General features: G+C 41.3%; 1 protein-coding gene across 32 annotated transcripts in view; it reads right to left on the bottom strand.

Annotated features, from left to right (window-relative positions):
- Positions 1-20,680, bottom strand: part of MAPK8IP3 (mitogen-activated protein kinase 8 interacting protein 3) — a 69,364-nt gene that overhangs the window by 7,022 nt on the left and 41,662 nt on the right. For 12 of the 32 annotated variants that reach the window (XM_072023813.1, XM_072023816.1, XM_072023814.1 and 9 more), the window contains 19 exons: positions 19,244-19,301; positions 18,137-18,289; positions 16,466-16,547; positions 14,568-14,719; positions 13,786-13,842; positions 13,177-13,347; positions 11,554-11,680; positions 10,596-10,691; positions 8,872-9,033; positions 7,781-7,946; positions 7,138-7,323; positions 6,321-6,507; positions 5,389-5,511; positions 5,075-5,155; positions 4,469-4,536; positions 2,842-2,990; positions 2,017-2,184; positions 1,767-1,884; positions 333-371 (listed from right to left, as the gene is read on the bottom strand). In XM_072023813.1, the coding sequence (XP_071879914.1) occupies positions 333-371; positions 1,767-1,884; positions 2,017-2,184; positions 2,842-2,990; positions 4,469-4,536; positions 5,075-5,155; positions 5,389-5,511; positions 6,321-6,507; positions 7,138-7,323; positions 7,781-7,946; positions 8,872-9,033; positions 10,596-10,691; positions 11,554-11,680; positions 13,177-13,347; positions 13,786-13,842; positions 14,568-14,719; positions 16,466-16,547; positions 18,137-18,289; positions 19,244-19,301 (2,343 nt within the window). Of the gene's footprint in view, positions 1-332; positions 372-1,766; positions 1,885-2,012; positions 2,185-2,841; positions 2,991-4,468; positions 4,537-5,074; positions 5,156-5,388; positions 5,512-6,320; positions 6,508-7,137; positions 7,324-7,780; positions 7,947-8,871; positions 9,034-10,595; positions 10,692-11,553; positions 11,681-13,176; positions 13,348-13,785; positions 13,843-14,567; positions 14,720-16,465; positions 16,548-18,136; positions 18,290-19,243; positions 19,302-20,680 lie in introns of all 32 variants that reach the window. The other 20 variants (XM_072023817.1, XM_072023831.1, XM_072023824.1 and 17 more) reach the window with 9 other exon arrangements.

The raw sequence follows: 20,680 nt of genomic DNA, 5'->3' as shown, positions 1-20,680 counted from the left end.
GGAGCTGACTGACTAAATCTTTACAATCTCCATCTCAGACCTGGCCTACCAGAACAAGGGAACTGATTCTGATCAGAGGAAAGTACCTTTGACACACAAAAAAGGAGCGATGGCTGATGAGATGGATAAAAACGTTTTGGCTATGGGAAATGATGACATTTACATTACTGTCTCTGTTCACTTTTCTCATATGACTAGCTTAAAATGAAAGAGTGATGAGGAAAAATGGGTGGAGAGGTAGGATGTCAGGATGGAAGGGTAGAAAAATATGAATGCTAAGGTGAGCGGGTGTAAAAGGAGTGCAAGCTGAAGGAAGGAGGCAGTGGACTTACCCCGGAGCCCAAGAAGTTGGCCTCGGTGGAGGACTACAGCTAGGTACAGGGAGGGAGTGGGAACACACAGGGGCACAGGAAGAGATAGGCAGGATGGGAGAGAATAAAAAGGTGGTTACTGGGAGAAAATTCAGGGAGCAACAGAAATGTATAAACTTGGAGAAACCACAACAAGAGCTACAGGTTTGATCAGCTTATACCAACACTGTTCTTGCTCATTTTGCTCTTATCATACGAGGATAAATATAGTATCCGAGACAGAAGAGGGTCCATGGTCACAAAGATCCATTGCTAAAGTTCTTAGTGAAAGTTTACAGCTTACCACATTTTTACAGAAGCACCAAAAGATAATGCAACTGATTTACAGCACAGAATAAGCTCAATTCAGAATTATGACAACAGTACCAAGAAAGAATGGGATCTAATGTAGTGATTCAGAAATGAGACAGAGTTTACAATGTACAGAGGACTCTGTCACTGGCTTCCTGGTGTCAGACCCAGGGTCTTCAGCAGCCCTAGAGGAGACAACTTCATCTCTGACTTCCAGGAAAATTACAACAGATTTGCTCCTCTTACACAAGAGCTATTTGCTTCTCAGCCTTCCTGTCACCAGTGGTGAGAAAATGTACATTTCACTGCTGTCTGTTGAAAGCAACTGCAGTCAACCTCAAATCCTACTCCCTCAATATATTTTGGAACAAATGTTCCACCAAGGAAATTAGATGCTGACCAGAAGGTACAGAACAGAATTACTGAGAGCTTCAATTCAACTTTCAGCTTTAGATATGTGCCTGTTAACTACTACTGCTAGGTCTCTTCACCAGGTTTAATTTGTGTTAGGATACTGATTTCTACTTGACTGATAAAAACTGAACCCTAATATGAGTAAACGAAGCTTTTCTAAGGTCAGCTTCTGAAAAATACTGTCATGGAGATGTCTACAGCAAATAAAAATTTCCAGGGAAATCTTCCTGGTGACTCAAGAGCCTCCTTTTGGAGGCTTGCTACAATTTCCAAAGCTTTGTTTCTCCTTTTTTCCAGTAGCTACAAAATCAGCTCACATCAGTCTGCTCTGTCAAAAGAGAAGACCGATGAGAAGATGGTAGAGACATCACTGGTGCCCCAAGAAAAATATAGCTTCAACTGAACTGAAAGGAACAGTAACAAATCTCCATCTGGTTTTAAATAGGCAAAAAACATTTAAATGCACACTTAGTTCCATAATTAAGGAACAGTTAAACCAAGGGCAAGGTAACTCGTACTCTGGGCGCTTCTCTCTGAATGTAGCTATGATCAACGGTGTGTCAGGTTCAGAGGAAAAACGTACAGAAAATATTAGCCTGCCAGGGCCATCTGCCACACTGCACAAATAACATGCAAAAGCACTGTTCTTTTCAGGGCAACATGGAACAGTCTCTGATAAAGATCACTTACTCTCAGTCAGTGGAATGGAGATGACAACACCATTCCCTGTCCCCACCCAGAGACGATTGCCAGCAATGAGCAGAGCTGTAATCCGTACAAAGGAGAAGCCCAGTTTTCCAGTACCTAGGTAAATGTGCATAAGAATTGTAGTTAGTTAAGACTGCAGGACTTTCAGCAAGGTCTTCTACTGAATTTTCATTTCTCTCTGATCTCAGTAAGCAACAGACTATTTACTGACAGTCCCTACTGCCTCACCTAGCATCTTGCTGACATAAGGCTCAATGTCAACATCCTGCAGATGCTGATGGCTGTGAGCATGGTAAAGCCTCAGGGTGGAGTCCAGGCGGATGGAAACCCATACTCCATCTCCAATCCATGCCAGCTGTCGCACCTGGCTCTCGCGCCGAGGATGGGCATCAAAGGATTTCTGAAATGCAAAATAGGTGGGCCGGTGTGAGTTCACAAAAGATCTGCAGTTATCTGCACATATATTCTATTTTCCTCGACTGAGATTGCATGCTTGGGTTTCAAAGCCTTTGGAAGAAAATGTATAAATGGCAGAAGTTAACTATAGTATACAAAAAATCCCTAGTTTGAAATGAGGAGTTGCATGGCACAGAGTTGCAGCTTCTCAGAGGACATGGGCTTTGCAGAGCACTTTGGGAGCAGGAACATTTAGAAACCAACTGCTTTCAATGTGATTGGCAGAGAAGGTAAGGACTTTCTAACTATATCCATCATTTGTGCCTCATCGCCTACAGATGGAGAAGTCTTAGACCATACATGAAGGAGAGCTGTAAAGCACAGGCATACATTTGTACAGTATGTGACCCCATAGCATTAGTAAAGACAAAGAAAGTCCTCAGTTCAGACTTATCTAAAGATTTAAGCTCTGCAAAGGGAGGAAGGAATAAATGCCTCTCTGGCAGATTGTGTCATAAGATGACCCAGACTGACAGTTTGACAATTTTCGTCCTACAGTCAGCAATGAACAATAAAAATGTTCTGCATTTCCATAACAGAAAACAGCGAGAAGAATAAATACAACACAAGTATGTGCATACATACACATTTGCTCTCCTACCTCAATCTGCATTGTCTTAGGTTGAATAACGTGGATTTTGTTCTTGTAGCCACACCAGACTCTGTCATACACAACAGCCATGCAGCGGATAGAATGGTGAGTATGGCCAAGGTCCATGAGGTGGTAATTACTGAGATCCCACTGACCATCTAAGGTGAAAAAACAAGGGTGAAAAACAATGCAGCTCCTTCATGACATGGCAGTATTTAACAGAATCCTCTTGCCTTTCTATTTATATCTAGGAAAACAAGCCTAGCTGATACTGAAAAGCTGACCTTGCTTATGTCTGTGAACTTCCCATCAACTCACAAAACCACTTCAGGCACAGCCTTATAGTTACCAAGCACATGCCAATAGCACATAGTTTAGTAGGCTCCCCAACTCAGGCTAATTTAAACATCCCTTGACTGTAATGAAGTAAACACCCTTCCATAACAAGTACAACAAAAACAGCAGGGAAAGAAGAAAGACAAGTTAACAAGACTATGTGGAAACTTAAAAGGAAAAGAAGCATACAGTCTTTATGGTAAGGCTTTCTCATATCACAGACAGACATTGTTATTTCCCTGAAGTGTCAGGTCCAGGCTGAGGAATCAGATCTTCCTTCCCTTGGTTTTATTTGCTACCTAATCAGGCAGATACTTTGTCTTTTGCAGACAGATTGCCTCTAGGTGATGAAGTATTATCATATTTCTGATGGGAACATTTTGTATGTGCCAGTGGCCAGGACTGAACTCAGGAGACAGGCTGAATTGAAAAGTAGATTGCACAAAACCAGGAAATCTCTGCATTTCACCCTAGCTGATAAACTGCTACTCAGTGAACAACTGAGTAATATATTCTTAATATACAAATATTATTCACAATTAGCAAATTCCCATGAGCCTCAGGGTATGAATATAGCTTAAGAACTGTTGAGGTTAAAGGGAAAACACAATCTCCAACAGTGAAGAGGACAAGAAATACAGAATTCAAAAAAGCATCTTGAAATGACATGATTAAGGCATGTCAGGTTACTCAGACATCTTTTTTTTTTTCCACAAGAAAAGTGAAATGCCAAGTGCAATGTGAAGGCTCTATTTGTTTGGGATTTACAGACTTCCAAAAAAATCCAGATCTGTCTTCTGCACATGCAGAGACCAATTCCACTATTTACAGAGAGATCCATCTCACCTGGAAAGCAGTAGGGCTGTTTGTACGGCACAGGTGATCTGCTCAGGTACCGCTCACCTGATCTGTTTGGAGCTCCCCATGTGTGCACTGTACAGTTCATTTGTGAACGCCCAGTAACACTGATTATGGCCCAAATGCACTAATCTTACCAAACATGCCTCAAACAACTGTATCGCATGTGTGTTCTAAGACATGTTACAATCACTCCACACGTGCTTACACAGCACATACACACACTCGCTTTTCCCCCAGAAAACCTCAGGAAACTATGCTAAAGTATGTCTTGGGTGTTTAAGGTTAAGGGTTACATGTGTATAATAGCTACATGTATGCATCTTAACCACATGTTTGTACTCTAGCAAGCCAGCACCTTTCCTTCTTGACTAACTATAGCATTTAATTCACTGCTGCACTCTTGGCCAGCTTATTTTTATTTTATTATATTGATCTTTACCTTCTCCTCGGTGGAATATGGCTAGTGTTCCATCTGCCAGAGCAACAAGGACCCTTCCCTTCACATGCCTGAAATCACAGGAAAGTACTTTTTACAAAGTCTGTGGAAGTAAAGAACTTAACAAATCCTTTCTAACTTCCATGCAAACCTTCCTCATATTCTTTCTACAATTCCCATTCAGTTTAACACTTGCAGGAACATCCTATAATGGCAGAGGATTGTTCTTACTTATGTATAGTAGGATTATCCAACAATTTCCTGTTTAGTTTAACTTCTCTTTCACACTTTAAATTCCCAACAATTTCAACAAATTCCACCCAATTTACACCCTCTCGAAATTTTGCTTTTCTCTTTCCCACTTCTTTCTTCCCAATACTGCACTTGTCCTGTAGCACCTCATTCACAGTATTGGGTCAGGTCTGCAATTTAACGGGGTAGTGGATCAGTACAAGGCTTTCTAATAACAAAATCCTCAGGAAACTTTCCTCACAAATTTATGTACTTAGAAGTGTAAGGAAAAAGACTGACAAAAAACTATCACCCCAACAAAGACATCACTCAGTCACCAAACCTCCTCCTTCAGCATCCCTTGGAGTGCACACTTACACTAGACTCAGTACGGAGTCTTTCAGCTTTATAGAGTGCAGACACTTCTTCCAGTTAGACACCGCAGAGTGCACATACAACCTGTAAGAAAGGACAAATCAGGGAGGATTAGCAGCAAGGTCCCACATCTTTAGCCTGATAAAAGGACACGGATGTGCAACGTGAGGTGAAATCACAGTGTCCATGATGAACTGAGGGCTCAGAACTCGTAACGAATCCCTACTGCAGAAATGAAAAGCAAGCTAGATGTATGAGGATGAGTAGAGGCCAGAGGACAACTGAGACAGAAACCTGCCAGCCTAAGGGGAACCTACCAGCCATTCTGTGCTCCCAGCCACATGGTGGGGGCAGCACTGGTGCAGGTCCCAGCAGCATCCCCATTCGGTTCCTGATCTGGCAGTGCTGTGCTCGACTCTGTCTTCGGCTGACCATTCTCCCTTAAGAGACAAAAGAACATTGTTAGAATTGTTTATGAACAGCAACACACAGAATGCCCATCTGCACTCACAGGCTGGCACTGCACAGGCAGATAAGGGCATTTGTGTATACACATCACATCCACAAAAACACTTCAGTGTTTTTCAATTGCTTGACTCCTGAACATGCAAAACTTTCTTCTCCCCCAAAGCAAATAGCCAGTGCTTTACAGCCATAGAAGTTAACTTAGTGTTTAGCAGTAATTTTCTCTGTTCAATAATTTCTCTGTTCATTTCTAACTTCAACAGAAACAACTGAGAATGACTTTCAGGAACAACTGGAACAAGGAATGACTTTCATCCCAGATTTCCACCTTGCTCCTCAGCCCATCACATCAGACACATTTATATTAAGAATTTTGGGGCAATGACTTTCTTCATCATCTTTACAGCACATAATAGTTATTTGTTCTTTCTTCATCATCTTTACAGCACATTAGAGTTACTACTGGAATGAACACAGGATCATTTTCACATGTCGATCAATAAGGTCCTTTGGTAAGAACATTAAGTGCACGTGCATTTAAACTCAAAGAGATCAAAATTTTTGTTCTTTAACAGCTGATACATAACCTGCTGCTGGCTAAACCATGCTTATTTTCATTTTGTTTTCTTCCTCTCCTTATCATCTCACCTGCAATACTATTTGGACACAAAATTGAAAAAAAAGTTTGACACTTTATCAGAAGATCAGGCTTATTCTCATAAACAGCTTACAAGAACAGAGCTTGTAAAGAACTGTACTGATACATTGGCCCCAGAGCGCCTACCCATTCTGCCTAAGAGGTGCCTGCACAGGGACTGGATCCGTAAACACGTGCTCTGTGAGGGGCCCAGGCCGGGCTTGAATAGGGTCTGCTTCACTTGTACCATTCTCTGGTACCTCTGTAGCTTCTGTTGCCTCCTCTGTGGACTGGGACTGGTTGATCTTCCCATTGCAGACAGCAGCCACTTCACCTAAGAGACAAAGAACAGTGGGAAATGTACAAAGGGCTGAGGACTGAGCTGTAAGCTAGTTAAAATCATCTTTTTATTTATTTATTATTTATCCTTTTTTGCCAGATACAATCAACCCCCGAGCCTGCATCACAGATAGCAGTTTATCCGGAGTGTTTGCTGCTCTGATGGGAAAACAGAGGTAGTTTTCAAGTAAAATACCATCTGTGGCTAGTAAAACATCAGGAGTTCTCCAAGGCTACCACTGCAGTATGGAATCAGCAAGAGCATTATTAAGTTTTCCATACAGGTTTAATTGACTTAACATGAAGCCATGGTTGAGAGGAAAAGCCACAGACGAGAGAAGATCAGTAACAAATTTAACAGGGCAAACATATAACCTGTCCAAAATACTCTGCTATATTAGCCCCACAGCCCGGTTGCAGGATGGGGATTTGCTTGGAGAGAAAAGGAGGGCTCTAAAGATAAAAGTACCAAAGGGACTTTGGTCTTCATGTACTGCATTAAGAAACTTCTTGAGATCTCTGAAGTAGTTCAGTCAGGGGCAGAAGGATGCAGCTATAACACTAGAAGGTCATATGGAACTAGCTATAATTGGACTGCCATTAAGTTTTATATCCCAGAACTCACTCTGTCCCTTGTCCAGCACAGGTGTGTCACCACGCGAGGAACAGTTGCTTCGTGGCACATTGCAGCGGGTTGCACAGCCCACCAGAGTGATTCCTGCCAAGACACCATCTGTTCCAGATGATTCTTCAGGATTTACATCTCCCTCCAGAAAGATCTCGCCTGGAGGATAATCACTCTCACTGGCCGCTGAAGGGCAAAGAACAGATTCTCCCATGAATCTAGCAGCCACTGCTAATTTAAATGTAGCAGTACTCCTGAGATCACCACTTGGAGGGAAGACACTGATCCTCGAGGTTCACTAGCCCCATAGAGGCATCACAACATCAGTCAACACTGTGGCGAATCCCCTCATCCCTAATCCAGGACAGCTACAGAGCCCTCCCAAACCTGGGCAAGGCTCACTCTTGCTCCCAAGAGACATCCTTTACATGCCAAAGGAACCACTTAAATGCTCAGGAGTGAAGGATCTCCATAGAAGTGTCCTAACAAGAAGGCAAGATCTTGAGTTACAGTTTTGAGGGAAAATTACAGAATGCAGCAGCATCCAAGGGTTCATTCTGAAGTGATGATGCTACATTTGTCACTCCTTAAGTGGAGAAGGTGACCTTGTGCAGATCACAGACAGTGTGTGGACCATACTTACCAGGGATGCTGGAGATGCAGAGCACATGAGCATTGCAGACAGTGAACTGGTCCACCACTGTGCCAGGCTGATTGGCATCAATGATTACAACTTTACTTGTTGACAGTGTACTGGTGAGAATCCAGACACGACTGGATGTGGCATCCATTTCATGGAACTCCTTGGCCTTCAGGAGAGCAAACACATGGGCAGAATCAGTGCTCCTCCCAAATCAGACTGAGCATATTATCACTTGGAAACATTTGCAGATGCAAAGACCACAATACCAGCTCCAAAGATCCAACTCTATCTCTAGCCAGTGCAGATAAACAATATGAGCAACATAAATTGCCTTCACATTGCTGCACTTCTATCTGGAACAGAGGCCAAAAGCCTGTCTGGCTCCCTAGGGCCAGGAAAATTTGGCCATTAATTTGTCTTCTGAGCTATCTGACTAATACCACTGAACACTCACTTTGGACAGAATACCATGAAGCTGGGATGCACTCAAACTATCAGCTTAAGCATGCTGATCACCAAAAGACTGTATGACAGCAGTGTGAGACAGCCGTGAACAACTCCACAAATCAGGAAGGATAAAATGCTGTATTATCTGTATATGTATCTGTATTCTTATACTAAAAGCAGAGCCAGAATATATCTCAAGAGCTTCAATTTCTGAACAAAATGAACTTACAGTCTATACTCTTCATGTCTATACTCTTCTTAAAGTTTTTTGATGATGTTGTTTTTTTCTGTTTCTTTGTTTGAATTTACAGGGATGAGGACTCCATAGTCTTCCTAGCAAACTTGTCAGTCCTTAACTGTCCCCATTATAAGCAATTTTTTCAAAAATTCCAGATGTTTCAAAAGCTGAAGCTGGAAAGTTCTATCCTGGATAATTTATCCCAATTACACAGGGTTCCTGACAGAACCTTACCACAAACCTTCCCCCACAAGAAAGAATCTCAGAAATACTGCAACAGTAGTGACAGTAGAAATGACTTTGCTATATATGTAGTAAGTACAAAGGTACTGAGAAGAGAGGACATGTAAGAGATGGAATGAGAAAGAACACTGGAGGAAAAAAAAAGTCAATTCTCTTTTCTGACCTTTTTCTTTTCAGGAGAGGTATGGTTACTTTTATTGTTCTCGCTCTCTACTTCCCGATCACAAGTGAGGGGATCACGTCCAGGATCCAGTTTCTGCCCATTCCCAGACTCCTGCTCCAAAGGTCTCCACCCCATGAGATTGACTCCAGCTGCACACCACAGCTAAACAACAGGAACAGAAATCTGAAGCAGACTGTGTAAACATACCAAACAACTAAAACATTTAGGTAGAAACAATAGATTGTTTATTTCTACTAGAGGACATAGTCACACTTGATGTAGGTAAGAAAAGGGATCTCTGCAATCTAGCAAAAATCACCAAGTTTTTAACAGATGTGTCAAATATTTAAAAATAAAAATAATAAATCAGGTACATAACTGAAAATAGTTTTCTGAAATGTCCTCAGTTTTTCTGAGCATTCCTAAGTGATTGTAGCAAAGCAAGATGGAAGCTGCTACTAGTCTGGGGTACAGTAAGAAGCATTATACTCAACCTAAGCTGACAGTGACTGCACACCCAGTGCACTTCTGACCCTCAGTTCTCCTCCCACCCTTGTACTCTTCTGTCTCCTCACATATCCCTTAGCCCAAAATCAGTGCTCGTCTGATCTTAGAGACCTATTCAAGGAACTAAGCCAGCAAAAATTGTCCTAAAATAATCATAAAAGAAATATACTGAACAGAATATTATCTAAAGATCACATCAACCTTCTAAAAACAAGAGCATTACAAATTTTCTTACAACTTAAATATCACAATGAAGTCTAAAATCAGCACTAAATTTTGGTGAAGTTAATGGTAGACTGCTTAGTTAGAAACAACTAGTTATGGCAGATAAATGTGCTACCTGCAGAGAGAGGATCACTTATTCTCAACTGCAATTCTACTGAAAATATTCTAGTATTGACTGGGGTGGTTTTACCCTGCTAGGAAGCTAAACTCCACCACAAACACTGTCTCACTCCCCCTCCTCAAAGGAAAAGGGGAAGAAAATATGATGGCTCAGAGGTTGAGATAAGGACAGGGGATCACTTGCCAATTATTGTCACGGGCAGAAGAGACTCAATGGAGGGAGATGAATATAATTTATTGCCTATCACTAACAAACTAGAACAGTGACAAACTAAAACCACTTTCCCCCCATCCATGCTTGACTCTGGCCAGCAGCGAGTCCCTTTGGGAGCTGACTGAAGCTGGCTCTTATATAACATGGGGCAGCTTCTGGGCTCTGCTCCCTGCGGCCCCCTGCTCCTAAACACTTGCCATGTAAACCCAATGTATTGATAGACACAGCTTCACAAAAATCTTCTCTAGCTACTTTTAGCCTTTTAACTGTTAACTTTATTCCCAGTCAAAAGTGAAACCCAAAGGAATGATGATGAAATGTGTGATTCCCCACTCTGCTTTAGAACACATCTGCCCCAGAGCCCTAAGGAGTCTTAATAAAAGCTTTAAATAGTATAAGATGTTGCTCATATGTCTCAAAATAAGCAAAACCTGTATGACAGACATGGGAGCTGGCATCCAGAATCAGCTGAGAATTATGTACGAGTAGTACTTTTCCCTATGTACACTAGAAACCACCATTCCTAAATGGGAAGCAGAAGGTAGGATTTGGAATGAATAAAAAATGCAGACTGTTGTAAAAACTGTGTATTTAGCAACCAAGTTCTATTTATTCCATGTCCACTTCTGGACTGCAATTGTGTGCAGAGGCAACATACCTTCATTGTTGGATCCTTCTCTACTAGTGGGCGACAATATACAGGCACAGGGACATTTTTCATCCGATTATCTTCCTGACCACCATTGGGGCTCAGCTGTGGGGAAGAGGAAATGGAAAAGACAGTACCAAGGCATAACCACTAGGCTATGCTAACTGCAGTGCAACCAATATGGCAAAAACAAACTTCTTAGCCTCATGGGTGGGTGCCAATAGCAGTTGATGCTTCATCTGACATCTTGCATGAAAAAGTCCCTACAGGGATGGGAACTTGAGAGACTGTTTCTCTCACCATTATATGGTGTACCAGGTGTGGTCAGCTGAGGCCAGCCACTGCACTAGCAACAGACAAAGGGTTGTTAAAGGACACTCCCCGTGCTGGAGTGTGCAGAAGCCAGAACACAGGCACTCTGTTCCACCATGTTCTGAAACTCCTCCACTTTCAAGCCACACTACTAGACTCCTTCTTTTCAGATGATCTTTGACCAGAGTTAAAGGAGCCATAGGCCAACAAATGAGGCTGGTGACATTTTATTTTGTGTTACTGCTGGGGAGAATAGGGTGCAAACTGCTCCACGTTTGTTTTTTTATACTAAACAACTAGTAGAGTTCTCAGAGTATAAATTAAATATCTGATGTTGACTTCCAATGATACTAATGAAGGAAATAAAAAAAAGGACTGGGCTCTGGACAAAGACTGATTACTTGTATTTTAGACTAGGTTCTTTCAGCACCTTCACAAAGAAGAATGCTCCCCTATTGATTGCAGTGGACATACAGAAAAAAATTAATTTATTCAGTGCCTGCAATTATATCATATGGAAAAGACATGCACATAATACCTCTAACTGGAGGTATTTAACAACTATGGCTACAGTCACCAGTGGGAGAGTTAGGTCTTCACTGGTATAACTGAGAAGGACAGTGTCCCCTCAGCCTCTCTAGGGAATGGTATCTACCTGTTTGTACTTGGCAGGGAGACTCCAGCCACAGGCCTGCAATCGCCCATCATCATTCCGCACATGCTCCCGGACCTGGCGGTACTGCTCCCGCTTCTGTTCACGACGTGCTGAGGATGTGCAGTCACTGAGGAGAGAAGCAACAGCGTTACTTTTCAGTCTGTGGTGAAAAACACAGGCAGTAGGTTAAGGGACTTTGTCATCATGGGGAGAGTAAACTCAGACAAAAGAGTTTAATACAAAGCAGTAAAAATCCATCTTTGCACAAGGTGAAAAGGAGACGCAGGAAATGAAAGGAAAACTCTGTTATGAAGCAGACATAGGCAATCCTAATCTCTAATTCCCTGTTACCTGAGTGATGTGGCAGGCCAAATCATGATCATCTCCACTTCAATCTTCCAAGAGCCCTTCAGAAACATAATCAACCTTCCATGTGACCATTTATGAGATAGCAACTTTTGTTTAGCTGCTACAGTTTCCTTATCTAAGGTCTCCATGAGGTAGGCATTTTGAGTTCTTCTTTATTATAGTCAACTAATTATATTTCTGTCCATTTTTAAGCTTTCACTGCTGACAGGGAAAATATGTACTAATTACTATTGAAACTGCAGCTTTCAACACAATGAAGCCAGCTGTGGCACAAGTAAGATGAAAAATTGATCTGCGAGCTCTTAGGATACAATTTAATATAAAAAAAATGCTGATTGAATATCAGTTCTGTCTCTCAATAGGTTTTTAAAGAATCACTCCAAGGTATGAACATCAGAAAAAAATCCAAGCCAAAACAAAAACACCTCTGCACACATGTAATGACACACATACTTAAAACAAAACCCCTAAACCATATACTTAAAAATTATATTTAAATTATTATACCTAAAATTTGAAAATATACTTAAACCAAACCCCTAAAACAAAACACTCTCAAGCACATGCTTTTTCCCTTGGGGAGAAAATGAGAAAACAAACAGCTTCTGACAGCTGTTAGACACACCATTTCATGAAGTTTTGAAATGCCTGAGACAGCACACACAATGGTTACACTATGGTAACTAGACAAGAACAGAAGAAAGGCAGTGGGTAACTATAAAATATAAATTTAACGTTCTATTTTTTTCTAAAGAAAATCTGTGTACTCATTTAGAGGCTCTTTTTAGCATACTTAAAATTAAAATCAAATATTGTGTCACAAATGTGACGTTGAGAGAACTTTTGTCTTTACCTGAAGTCTCTGTCAACAGGGTTGGGCAAGACACTCTCCAAAACACTGCCCCTGTACTGCCAAACTACCACAAAAGTCCTACTTCATTCTTTCACACAGTCTGCAAACATGAGGACAGAACTAGTGTTGAGGCTGACCAACAGCAATCCCTGCTGAGATGAACCTAGAGAGGTCTAGGAAGCCATAGTAGCCATGCTTGGGGAGAGTAAAATTGCTGTGAGTTAGCTAAGCTTATCCATGCAGTACAGTAACTGATGAGTGAAAGATCAGGGTGCTAAACACACGAAACATTTTAACAGCACAGAAATTATTTTTTTCAGTGGAAAGTAGCTTATTTTAAGAAAAGGTGATATCTGGGAGAGCTATGGGGGAGCCTGTCTTGGTTACAGCATGTGACTCACTCTTCAGGGAAGAACTCCAGGGTACGGCTGCCAGAGGAGATCTGGCACATGGTGTGACTGCGACGCTGGCTGAACCCTGCTGTCGTCGGAGACTTGTAGTGGATGTTCACAGATGGGTAGGTCCTCTTTGCTGGTGGGGGACTTGAAGAGGAACTGAATAGACGGCTGAAGCTAGGGACAGGAAAAGGCCAACAAATATTAGAAACAGAACAGAGATTCACAACAGGGAAAGCACAATGCGTGCTACCAAGGTAGGTGCTTTAATGTACTTTAAGCCCTTCATGAAAACTGCACTTTTAGCTTCCAAAACCAAAGTCCTTCTGAAAACACCCCTTTATTCAAACTGATTCTGAGCGTACTTTGAGTTTCCATCCCAGGGCACTCACAAGCCCTTCCAGCTTGTAAAACAAAATGATAGGGATGTTCAGATCTGATTTTAATTTCACTAAAGGGCAAAGGAATCCCTTGAAGGCAAAAGGCTTCAGCTAAGAATAACTTTAGCTGACCTCTCATTGACATCAGAGGAAGAATCTATTAAGATGCTACATGAAGTAGAAATGACAACACTTGCCCTTTTCTTAATCTTACACAGACCACCAAAGAACTTACAACTGCCAGATGGTAGACTTCTTCTTCTCCTGGACGGATGGGTGCTCACGGGAAGCTCTAAGGATAAGTATAACAGAATCAAGTTAATTTCAGCACGTTTTGCCCAAATTTCTGCCAACCAGCAGGCCATTTCCATTAAGGAAACCATGCCAAAACTCAGAATTCATTCTAGAAACTTTCTAACAATGTTTAAAACGCAGAGGAATTGACATGCAGTCATTTTTATGAAAGCACACCCAGCTACTTTATATTTCAATACTAATATTTAGTGCAAATAAGAGTGTTCAATGATTTATCATAGAATCATAGAACATTTTGGCCTAAGGCCTCATCCAACATGGTCTTGAACACCTCCAAAGACAGGACATCCACAACTTCTCTGGGCAATCTCCTTTATTAACTCCCTCCAACAGTACCACTGCCACAGTATTAGTCTGGTAATTACAAACCCCAGCATCACATTCATTTTAAGCCACTGCCAAAGGAATTAATTAATTAGAAGTAACCCTGTTCCCTCTAGCTTCTAGCTTAATTAGCACACAAGAAACTAGCAAGACCAACAGCTGCCCGGTATCTCCAAATAACAGTGGCAACTCTTGATTTGCAGCCCACGTTCAGGAACATGAGAGAAAGAATCAGGTATTAGGACAGAAGAATTTATTGTTTGGAAAACTTTCAGAACTTCTCCCATATCTTGGTAAGAGCTTCAAGGCTAAAAGCTTGAAGTCCAACATGGCCAGGTTTTGCCCTAAATGGGAATGTTCACCAATATCCAGCCTCACCTGATCATCTCTGTCCACCTGACAGCCTCCTGGAGCTCCATCAATCTCTCTTTGTATTGGTTGCGCTCCATCAGAACCCTTGCCATTTCTACGCGGGTGAAGCGACGTCGCTGAGCTATGGGAATGTTGTCCTGCAGAGGGGAGGAGCACTGCTTCAGCCAACAAAAGATGGAAGGGGATTGATGTTAGTATAGGGCAAGTCAGGAGATGTAAAGAAATACTTGTTAGTGCTCTTCCTTGTTTGCTTGATTATCCCCTCCTGTCTTTCCCATTTCAGGTGCTAATTCTAGACAAGTGATCTCCAAACCATGGCCCACGGACCTCTGGGTGTTCTGAAAACCCATCGAAAGTAGATTTAGAATCATCACCAAACTGAAAGCCCTACCCAAGGACTACTGACATTAAGGTGTTTTGGTAATCTGCAAGGGATTTTGAGAACTGACAGTGGTCCCTTGGTCCATAAAGTTTGGAAAACAAGGATTTAGTGAAAAAGATTCAGTAGCACATTCAGTTAGCAGCAGCAGGGAACACCAGGTTATGTTCTCTTTCCCTTCACGAGGACTAGGAAGAAGGCATTTTGTTAGTACACACTGATAAAGGTACAGGGCACAAGAAATTACAGAAAGGCTTTTCCTTTTTGGTGACACAATTTAGCCTTCCAGCGAAGGCACGTGTCACTCTGGCTTAGAAGGCAACAGCAAAGAGATTCTAAATGCCTCTTCTAAGGAGTGGAAAATAAGACTACTAAAGTGGGTAAAGTATCTGCCCCAAAAGAAATTCTAACAATTTTGGGAACTCTCTACTGTAAGTGGCACTGGGTTGTGTCTAAACTGGCAACTCCCAGTCACAGCTTGGTTGATGCAGTAGTGCAGAGAGCTGGACTAACACAAACTAACTAAATCCCTCCTCAACCTCCCTGGACTTGGAATAAACCTGTATGGCCACTTAAATCAAGAATTATACACATGAAGAGGAATTTTACAAACATCATCTCATTAAAAAATATAAATAAACAAACCTCCTATCAGCTTGTATTAAATAGAATCCAGTTCTCTTCAGTATTTCACAAGAACAACTTGAAAACTTTACTACCTACCTAAATTATCAACAGACTAATTGCATCCCAGTTAAGTCAGGAGAGTTAGACTAAAATCAAACTTTGTTCAATACCTCCTGGACAGGAAGAACATGGTAATATTGAAAAGAGGTGTATCTAATTTCCTGTCCTAGCAAAGGAGACAATTACAGGGGATCTCTCTCTTGCCCTCTGGTTTGCTTCTTTTTTGGCTACAGTGGAGTTTGCTGAAAAGCCTCTATCTCAGCCAAAACAGCCTAAACAGCTGTCATGAGCCTTCTCTGCCTGTACTCTGAAATAGGCAGTACTGGCTTATATATACAAAATAATGAGGAAAAACAATTTGCAAGACTGGAGATTACAGAACTGTTAAAAGAAGACAGTTACTGCTGCAAAGCTGCCTATAAAACCCAAGTTTCACTGCACAAAGTCCTCACAGTTTACAGCTTCCCTGCCAACATGACATAAGGTCTTCTCAAAAAGGCTGACTATCACAAGACCCTGTGAGAAAATACTAGACTGTCATTCAAAAGTGATGAAAACCAGGTAAAACGGGAAGGTGCTGAGCAGGGTGTTGCTCAAAAACTGTTCTGCTGAAAGCACACCGTGCACTTTATTGTCACTGTGTCAGCTGTTCATCTTTGCCAGTCTACAGTTTGCAAGTCGTATGGAAAGGTAATCTCATAGCAACAACCTGCAGTTCACCAGCTTTGCCCTCATTGTTAACAAAGAGGGATCAGTCTGCATCTCAGGTATCACACATGAATAGAGTAGTAGTACATAAACCCCCTTTCCCCACAGCCATTTTAGTAATGTAATATACCAATTCTGTACAGAGATAGCTGCTTACATCCTCCACCTCCTCTTTGGGTTCTCGTCGTGCAACAATCGCTTCAGATTTCACTCTAGGAAACAGGAAGAAATGATCAAACCAGCAAGTAACACTGTGACTACAACTGGTGGGCTCTCTGTGAGGTGTTTTGGGGAAAGAATCATCTGTTCACAATGAGAAATCATGTGGAGGGAGAACTGGATGCATCACAAAGCACCCATTCTGAGATGCTTCTCTGATATGATTCCTCCCCCTTGCAGCTTGTTACTCTGAACAGCTCCATTGACATCAGCCCCTTTCTTTGGAACACTTGATTTAAGCACCAGGCCCCAAAACACTGACCACCAGAACAGAACTGTCAATTGCTATTTCCGAACCATAATCTATATTGAAATGTTTGATGAGACCTTAATCACGTAAAACTGAGCCATCATAACAGCTAATGCTAGCTTAAGCTCGTCTAGGCTGCTTTTCTTTTCAGTGCAGTGAAAAAGCCTCTAATATGAAGATCAGTTTGCCATAATGGTAAAGAAGAGAACACCAAATATGTTAATAAACTATTTAAAGTATTTATCTGAATGTTTTTAATTACTTTAAACCCCATACCGAGGTTCAGTCCCATTTGAATTACAAGAACTTCTATTAGCAAGAAAGACAGTGTGGAAATGCCATCTCTATCTCCTAAAAAAAGCACGCTGGACAGTTAAAAGTCCATGTCCATACTGCATAATATATTACATACATTATGAGAGATTCAAAAAGGCATTTTCAAAAAAATCCGATCTACTTCCACTGCTAGTGAGATTGCCTTCACTTCAAACATTTTGAAGAGACCAGTCTGTGTTATTCTTAGTGACTCCGTGCTCAAATTACAAAATAACAGAGATAACCTTCCACATTCCAGATGCAAACTAAGCACTGTCCACTGAATCTGAGATACCACAGTGCTGATAGTACAGCTAGTTAAAATGTAATTATTTATCTTTGAGCCCCATGGGGCATGCATAGCCTTATGGATATGAAATCTTCACAGGCTTTGCTAGGCATACAGGCTGAGGTTTCTCTAGTTCGAGTGGAAAATGAGAAATGGTATGTCTCCAAATGCTACCTGCATAGGGCTCTAAAATCTCTTCTCCCTCTTCTTACTTTTGACTTGAACACTGAAACAATTAAATACTGACATTTAATCATTGTTTGTGGGAATCTGCATGCGCTCTTTCATTAAATTAATGGGCATTCATCCCTCTCAAAACTGTCTTGGCCACTGCCAGCATCGAACTTTTAACAGTTTCCTTCAAAACAACTGTTTGAGAAATTCCTTTAAAAAAAAATAAAATATTGCAAATTGAAATTATGAACGCTGCCGTCTGGGGAGCCTACATTTGCAATCACTGCGATGGAATCCTAATGTTGGGGAGAAAATTCTGCAGGTTTTCTAAGGTTCAATAATCTTTCAAACCAATAAAAAAACAATCTAAAAACATTAGAAATAGCTCAGCCGCATGCCATAAACCTTGAAATGCTCTGTAAGGTACCTTTGAATTCCAATACTAGTGTCCATGAGAGAAATACAGTAAAACTAAAAGAGCAGGTAGATTTACCTCTACCTGACGATAGAGCTCAGGTTCTCCCAGTTCCCTGGGGCAGCAGTGAATCACTCACCTTTTCAGCTCTTCCTCCAACTCTTTGACTCTGGTTTCCATTTTGGCTTTGGCCTGCTTTGTTGCCTCAAGTTCTCCCTTCAGCACCTCTTGCTCTCCAGACAGCTGGTCCACCTTGGCAATCAAATCATTCTTCACAACGTTCAAAGCATTTCTTAAAGGTGTGAAAGGGACAATAAGCAAAAATGCCCAAAAACAGCAGCCGTCCATAAGAGAGACTTGAAACTAAACTCACAGGCACTACAAGGAGAGTTGAAATGAGCACATTGAAATAACTGTCAGTCTATAAGTCACGAAAAAGCACATTCTGGCAACAAAGAGGTGCAGAAGAAAACAGAAGTCACCATAGTTGGTCATGATGAGGTTTGTTTTGTCCTGCATTCTGACTGACAGACCAACATCAGGTGCAGGAGGTTCAAGTCTATTTTAATAGGATTGAGATTCAAAAAACACCTTTCAGAACTTATATTATCTGTAGTTGTTGATAACTGTGAGTGAAGGTGACACACTGACACACATAAGCACTTCTGATCAATTCTGAAATATCTTTAAAATTAGCAGCTTCCCGCCATAATTCAACTGTTACCCTTAGGATTACTTTGGCTTCCTCTCCCCTGTTGCTTAGCTTCTTTATTATCTAGTTTGCCAACCTTTCGCACAGGATAAACCAATTACATTGTCTAGCTTGTCTTTATCAACTATTAAATCTCTGAAAATTCTTCTCAACAGTAAGAAAGTTTTCTTTTGAAAATACCAAACCTTGCAAATAATAACTTAAAAACTGCAATATCCTCACAGAGGCCCAGACCCATCTAGACTCCCACTGAAGTTAATGAAATGCTTGCCACTGATTTCACAGGTGGAATCAGACTCTACAGGCACATGTCCAGAGACATCGCCCAAGTGCCTGCAAGAAAGAAAACAGCTACGAAAGTCACTCAGAAGAGGAACTTCTCTTCTGCAATTCAAGATACAACACGTATTCAAGAGAGCCTACTAGATAAACAAGCAAGCCCCAGTGAGGCTGGGGTTCTCGCCAAGACCTACTTCAGGATGATACCTCATTTATAACCAGGCAGGCAGTTCAGAGCATGCAACAGTTCCTTACTTGGTCTCCAGTAGCTGCGAGTTTTCCAACAGCAAATTCCCCACTTCTTTGCCCATTCCTGAAAAATAAATAAATAAATAAATAAAATAAATAAATAAAATGGTCAGGCAGGTTTCATCTGCTTTCCTAGAAATATGAAGCTTGTATGGCACTGACTGTCGCAGACTTGAGGAAGAACATTTGTTTTTGTTAGGCTTTCCTACACTTCTGTGTCCTGCTATAGAGAGTGGAGTGCCTCTTGCTGGAAGACCATGCAGCACAAAGATACCCACATGTCCTTCAGCTAACAGGAAAAATGCACACCTAGCTTCTTACCTCAACTTTAACAGAATCCCCAGAGAGGGAGAGAGCAGAGACCTTCACTAGTACTAGTTAGGGGAAATTAAGTCAATAACTCCTGCTACAGCCATGAGCTATTACAAACATTTTGTTCACTCATACAGGAGAAAGCTAGAAGCTCATGGGTTCTTCAGAGCACAGCAGAACACTGCCCAAACTGCTGGCCAGATCTGCACAGCAGTGCTCTTCTTCCTGTCTTAGTTAAGTCAAACATCCTGCTTCCCAGAACAGATTTGGGATCATGGATGTGGCCGGTCTGATACACATGAAAGGCTTCCCATTATCAACCTTCCACCACTACACTTTTAAAAGGACTTTGAATTGTTCACTGCTCCACTATTTAACAGTTCTCCCATAAGTGTTTACAATTTGGAGTCTCAGGCCCATCACTAAAGAACCACATTCAAGAAAGCACCTAGATCAGATGCACTGCACTTCCACTTGGGCACGAATGTACAATAGCTGCAACGTGCAGGTTAGGTTCAAAGGACTTTGAAAAGTCTGCAGCTAAGAGCAAAGATTGAATTCAATATTTTGTAAAACCTAACAGAAAAGAATTTAGGGACCAAAACCATAACTGGACTGTTTACTGCTACCGGGGACTTGCCAAATCCCAGAATCAGCTTCTATTTTACAATAGGAAACAGAAGCTACCTGAGCATATAAGACACAAAGACCTCTTCCTTTCAGGGGACAGTGCTGAGGGTTACAGCTTATTTCTCAACACAAGTTCTAGAGCATTAAGAGGTATCACAACAATCAGTGTTTGTGCTGAAGTGTTCCTTGTTCAGCCTTCTGAACTACCTCTTCCTTTCCAGTAAAGGCATCAGCATTTTTCACAACTGTTATTTGCTCATTAATATTTACAATAAAAGAAAAACAACAAACTTTAAGTAAATGGAAGTTAGAGAAACATGGAAGCATACAAGAAGTGAGAACACATCACAACACCCCAACAAACAGATCCTCCTCCCACAGTTAGATGGGATGAATTTATGATGGCAAAAGCAAATTCCTAGCAGGAATGAGTAAAAAGCAGCATTTTATTTTTTTTTTTTTTTTAATCAGTGGACAGATAATTAATCACTTTGATGTTTC

The sequence above is a fragment of the Anas platyrhynchos genome, chromosome 15 (assembly GCF_047663525.1).
Source record: "Anas platyrhynchos isolate ZD024472 breed Pekin duck chromosome 15, IASCAAS_PekinDuck_T2T, whole genome shotgun sequence".
Classification (NCBI taxonomy): domain Eukaryota; kingdom Metazoa; phylum Chordata; class Aves; order Anseriformes; family Anatidae; genus Anas; species Anas platyrhynchos.
This window is presented reverse-complemented; position numbering and strand designations above follow the sequence as displayed.